Raw genomic sequence first — 6,053 nt, forward strand, 5'->3', positions numbered from 1 at the left:
TGTAAAAACGAAAAACCCAAAACAGATTTGGGTCTCATCTTATTTTTTCATTTAATTACTAGTTTACGATATTTTAAAAATATTCTCATCCAAATTTGGTAAATTTTTCAATATCTGTAGCGATTTTGCATAGCTTCTAATTATGCATTTTCTGTGTTGCACAATGGTAGCTCGTAGCCCATAATTAGTTATAATGTGCAAATAATGTCAAAGTTTAATATTGCTTTACTAAAATTAGTGTTGTCCATGATTTTTCATCATTTTTATCTAATTTAAGAGCTTGTTTCTATTCAAGTGACGCAAAAAAAATACTGTTTTTTTGTGAAGTAATGCGAAAAACCGCAACTAGTATCCATGCGGTTTCTGTTTTGGGTTTTTCGTTTTTACAACATTGTTTGTTAAAAGTTCCTCTTTGAAAATGCAAAACCAAAAATCTACTAAGTTACCTCACCAAAGCGCCAATCGCTTTTTTCTAAAGAAAAATTGTTGTTTCTATTCAAGTGACGCGCAGTGTAATTAGGTACATAGTGTGTCATACTAGCAGTTAATTTTAATCTATTTACTGGTCTAATTAACTTTCGATAAGTTTCTAGTTTCTTCAATCAGAGACCACGCAATACCCCATCTCGTAGTATTACCTTGACAAAACTCTGTCGATATAAAATTCAAAATATCTTTACTTCTCAAGTAATCAGAAATTGTTCCAACACTACTTTTGTGTCCCAACATTGTGCTAAAGACCTTAATTCGTTCTGGAAATTTTTTACTCTCATTGACGATTCTCTCTACAAAAGCGACTTCACCTCCTTCACAATAAAGTTCGTCAGCATTTCCTGTTTGGCAGTTCTTCGGTTCTTTACGTTTTTCTGGATTTCGATCTGGTTTGGCGTTCCTTTCATTACTATCAAAGAATGGCGGATTGCATAAGCAAAAGTCGAATGTCTTTTCTGGGTTTGCCTCGAGAAAATCAGTCAATATAACATTTTTGTCAGATTGAGGAACTATCCGTATCAAATCCTCTAAATTGTTGTTCTTTACATTTTCAGTTGCAAATTCTATGTTTGTGGCATTGGCTTCCAACGCACTCATTTTCCAGTTGTTTTTCTTTGCTGCTAAAAGAGTGTAGATACAAGATGATCCACAACCTTGAAGAATGATCTAAATTACTTAATTCATTGAAGTTTGTTTGAACGAACTCACCAATGTCAATTCCATGGATATCGTTTAGTTTCAACGTCTCAAGAATGTCTTCAATCCAAAGAATATAATTCAGACGCAAAGGTAAAGTGGGAATTAAGCTATTTGGAGCAAATTCTACTTTCAAATCAAAGTAATGCTGAAGCAATGTTGCAGTCAATGCGCGGAGAGTCTTTTCGCTTTTAAGATCGATGATTACTTTGCCATTGAGAGCCTGGGACAAGAAGAGAGTTTAAACAACTTTTAAAGTTGCCGGTGCTATTGATGAACTTACCAGCTTACAAACTCTACGAAAATTCGAATATTTTATAGCCAAGTCGGTGTAATCTGGTGCGTGGATAAATACATTCCGAGGGTGCATGCGATTGTTGCGTGACATTGTTTAATTTTGAAGTTTTTGTTCAATAAATTGTGGAATTTATTTAATTTTAATAAAAAACGTTTACGTTTGTTGAAATGTTTTTGCTTTGTTTATTTTTTGTTTTTTTGTTTTTTTTTTTTAAATGTCGTGTCAAGCTGTCAAGTCAAACTTCATTTTGGGTACAGTACGAACAGTTTTTTTAAAGCGATATTAAAACGCGATTTTGTACCGCAGCGAAAACGAAATTTAATTTGTAATTTGAACTGACCTAATTTGCCAAATTATAGGTGTGTTTTTTTTTTGTTTATCTATATAGATTTTGTGCAAAAAAACGAAACCGAGATATTTGAAATCAAAACAATTTACGTTGTAATAACAACAAAAACAACTATCTGTATAGATTTTTGAAAAATCTAGATAATTATCCAGATTTTACTTTCTCTCGATAAAAATAGTAGTGCCAAGGTACTTTATTTGTTGTGTTCATAGAGAAATATCTGAAAATTAAAAAAGAAAAAAAAAGCGGAGAAAATGAGGTTTAAAAAAAGCTCTCATAGAAAAAAATAATCAAAAATATGTGTGACATGGTTGCTTTGAAATGTTAATATTTCGAGATATACGCAATGCACTTTTCAGATAAAAGTCTTAAATGGATTCTGATAAGATTGTTGAACAAATATATATATAACATTACCAAAGTTCTTTCGAAAAATTAGAAATAAAAATAAAAAAGTTTCCACGTTTGATTTAAAAAAAAATCAATATGGCTACCTTCAAACGCTTATAACACAAGAACGAAGCAACTAATGTTAATGGTCAGGGTCTTAAAATGAAGCTAAGAATATACAAATGATTTTTGGTTTCTTGTTAAAAAAAATTTTCTGAATCCAACATGGATGCAATGGCCATATGAATAGTTTTGGTTTTTTGTGAATTTTATTTTAATCCATCATGGACGCAATGGCCCATACCACTACGGAGTTTAAAAAAAAAAATATGAGCACGGCACATTTTTGACAGACAGCTGCCAAAGTGTATGTACAATGGTGCCAAATATTTTGACGGATTTCAAAATCCCGATGTCGTTTTTTTGCACAAAATCTATATACATAAACAAAAAACACACCTAATGACCTAAAAAGTGAAAAAGTGAAGTTTTCAAACTCATTTTGTGACAGTTATTTCCTCCACAAAATCAAAAGTAAAGGTATAACTACATTGGCTCAAAAAGTGAAAAAGTACAAAAGTGAAAATTTTCAAATGCATTTTTGTGTAGTTTTTCGGGCTGGAAAATTAAAACTAATGATGCAGAAAGCTTATTTTTTGGTTTAAAAAACAATTTGTATACTCTTTTTCACAAAACAATTGCGATAGCGAGAAAAAAAATATTTTCACTTTTGTACTTTTTCAAAAAGTGGTGTATGTAGTTAAGCCTTAATGATGCAAAAAGCTTAATTTTTGGTAAAAAAAAAAAACAATTTTTGTATTTTTTTTTCCAAAAACAAATAGCGCTACAAAGAAATAAAAATGTCTTAAGGCTACATACACCACTTTTTGAAAAAGTACAAAAGTGAAAATATTTTTTTTGGCTAGCGTAATTGTTTTGTGAAAAAGAGTATCCAAATTGTTTAGTGCCAGTTGTACGAACGTGGATCAGCCTTGGTTCAGGAATTTAATTAGCCGATTTTGGCGGATTAGCTGCGGGTCGACTTTGGTTCAAGCTAGGATGTGGCTATTTTTACATGTATGGACCTTGAACCAGTACAATACTTCAGCTTTACTTCTGATTTCAGAAGATAAAAGTTGCTGATCCGCGGATTAAATATTCGTACAACTGGCCCTTATTAGACCAAAAAATAAGCTTTCTGCATCATTTGTTTTAATTTTTCAGGCCGAAAAACTATACAAAAATTCGTTTGAAAATTTTCACTTTTGTACTTTTTCACTTTTTGAGCCAGTGTAACCTTAAACCTACACGTACGACAAAATGCATAGCGATTATCTCGGAAATGGATACAGATCTCGAAAAACGGATTTCACAGAATGAAAGAGAAAAAATCAATTAGCAAAACTGCATTCAAATCTCAAAACCTCAATTATGCACATACGACAATATTTTATTGAGGCGACGATATGTAAAATTTTTGCTAGGAATTTGTACAGTTAAAAGCAAAAATGTAATTTTTTATGACCTCCCTACTAACAATTTTGCTGCTATAATGCTTTACAGAAGCAACAATTGCATCTGTAAAGCTTTATAGAACCAAAATTGTTTGTCGGGCTGTGTCTTGGCTGAAATTCTTGAATACATTTTAGCTCAGCTAATGTTTGAAGAATTTGCATTTGCAGCTTAATTTTTTAGCAACATTTTTTTTTTTTTTTTCATAAAAACACTCTGTTCGGTGAATACCGCCCTCCAGTATTGTTTAGAATAATTTTGTTTAGAATTTATTTTTCTTCATTGTGTTTCAACCTTAATGAAAAAAAACTTAATTTTAAAATCGAACAAACTTTTTGCACCACCCTGTCACCTCAAACTGTCAATGTCAACTGTCAAAAAAACTTAAAAGTGTGTTTTTTGAATGCGCTTCAGTAATTTTTCAATTAAACTATTTTTACTTAAAAATTTATTTATAAAATCATTAAATTAATTAAATAACAAAAAAAAAATGTCTGAAACTCAGAGCTCTAAAGATACTGTTTTAAAAACAGCAATGACTTATATTTGCGGTGGTAAGTTGTTTTCAATGTAGCTACATGAAACATGCTTGTTTCATCACAAACATTTTTCTCTTAAACATTTTTCTAGAATGCCATCACGAAAACGAAATGCGTCCTAGAGATCCCATTCGATGCCGTGAATGTGGTTACAGAATAATGTACAAGAAACGTACAAAGCGATGTAAGTTTTATTTGGAATTTTTATTATGAAATGTAATATTTTAATATTTTTCTTTATTTCCATAGTGGTTGTATTTGATGCGCGCTAAAAAGAGGTTTTGGACTATTTTTGATGCTGGACGAAGTTAGTGTAGTTCTAAGTTTGTAACAAATAATTAATAAATTTCCAATAAATAGTTTTGATCGTATATATTGCTCAATTTTTATTTAACAACTTTGAGGAGTCAATTATTTGTTAGTATTTCATTATGTTCCTCGAATTGTGTTTATAAGTTCATAAGCACTAATTTTGTAAGATGATCTTCCAAAATATCGATTCCTGGTTATGAGGATGTATTTGAGAGGTATAGATTCAATGCTATAAAGAATTTGCTACACTTCCCGAAAAAAAAAAATCACGGAATCCGTTCATACAAATCGTCACTACGATCGAATTTTGTGATTGTTTTTTCTTTAATCGCAACATATTTCCGATACGAATGGAATTCGTGATAAGTCCAGGTATTGACACCATGGAGTGTGCTTTTATCAACCATTTAAGAGAAAACAACTACTAATATGATATCAGCTTTGTATTGAATGGTAGGGGTACGACATTGTACTAGCAAGGTGTTCTCGAAAACCTAGAAAATACCTCCTAGTCTAAGAGCCGGGAGTAGATTTTTTGCGTGAGAAGTAACCGATTCATATTAATTAATCATGGTGATGACGAAAACGAACGTCTGCCAGCATGTATCTGCGCCTTTGCAGAGAAAAAGTGCATCAAAACTAGCGAGGGTAACCACCTGGAAATAATTGGGTCCTGACTAGAGATTGCAATCCCGGGATTCGGAGTCCCGACCCATTTTTTGATCCCGAAAATCCCGGGATTATAGCTCTCCAATCCCGGGATTTTCGCGATTGGTGGCTAAATATTCGCATACAAAAAAATGACACAATTCTGCAAAAATATGTAGAAAAGGAACATGGGAAATAACTTTCCTTATTACTTTATTGCAAAACAAGGAGGAATAGCCTTCAAAAATCGCTTATCAATTTGAATTACCCTATAAGGTTTGAAGAAACAGATTTTGATTTAATAAATGAGACTATTGAAGTACTGGCTCCAAAAAAATTAATAGTTGAATCTTTTTGCCGTTCTGATTCTAACTTGTGTACAGCTGGCTGGTGGTGTTCTTAAATTTTATCTAGAGTCAAAAACTTCAACAATAACAAATTGAAGACAGGTTTAATTAATAATTTTCGAAAACTCAAGCCCAGAAATAAGAAATTTATTTTTGAGTCCTAACAAAATAAAATAAAGCAAATAACATCAAACGTGTGGGTGCTGTCAGTATTCAAGAAAATGAACCTTTTGCTGTTCCAAGCTGGGAAGAGCATCTTTCCTTGAAAGAAAAATTAGAAAATGAAATAAAAATAGTCTCAAAAACATAGGACTCCACCAAAATATAGAAGCAGCTGATGAAATGAGAGATGCTGCTTTTTGAAGACGGGATAAGAGGAAAATACTTAGAGCAGGCAGATAAATAATTAATTAACGAGTATTGAAACCGAACTGCTTCAAGTTTTGGAACAAAATTTAGAAGCTGACTTG

At 31.8% G+C, this 6,053-nt stretch overlaps 2 protein-coding genes across 2 annotated transcripts; one reads left to right on the top strand and one right to left on the bottom strand.

Annotated features, from left to right (window-relative positions):
* Positions 1 to 519: 519 nt before the first annotated feature.
* On the bottom strand, positions 520 to 1,674 carry LOC129918697 (U6 small nuclear RNA (adenine-(43)-N(6))-methyltransferase). The gene is made up of 3 exons (XM_055999393.1): positions 1,472 to 1,674; positions 1,201 to 1,411; positions 520 to 1,145 (listed from the first exon to the last, which is right to left on the bottom strand). Exons 1-3 carry the CDS (start codon positions 1,574 to 1,576, stop codon positions 568 to 570), a joined length of 894 nt encoding a protein of 297 aa, XP_055855368.1. The 5' UTR covers positions 1,577 to 1,674; the 3' UTR covers positions 520 to 567.
* Positions 1,675 to 4,105: 2,431 nt separating this feature from the next.
* LOC129919713 (DNA-directed RNA polymerases I, II, and III subunit RPABC4) lies at positions 4,106 to 4,647 on the top strand. The gene is made up of 3 exons (XM_056000687.1): positions 4,106 to 4,291; positions 4,368 to 4,460; positions 4,526 to 4,647. Exons 1-3 carry the CDS (start codon positions 4,228 to 4,230, stop codon positions 4,546 to 4,548), a joined length of 180 nt encoding a protein of 59 aa, XP_055856662.1. The 5' UTR covers positions 4,106 to 4,227; the 3' UTR covers positions 4,549 to 4,647.
* Positions 4,648 to 6,053: the final 1,406 nt, after the last annotated feature.

The sequence above is a fragment of the Episyrphus balteatus genome, chromosome 4 (assembly GCF_945859705.1).
Source record: "Episyrphus balteatus chromosome 4, idEpiBalt1.1, whole genome shotgun sequence".
Lineage (NCBI taxonomy): Eukaryota > Metazoa > Arthropoda > Insecta > Diptera > Syrphidae > Episyrphus > Episyrphus balteatus.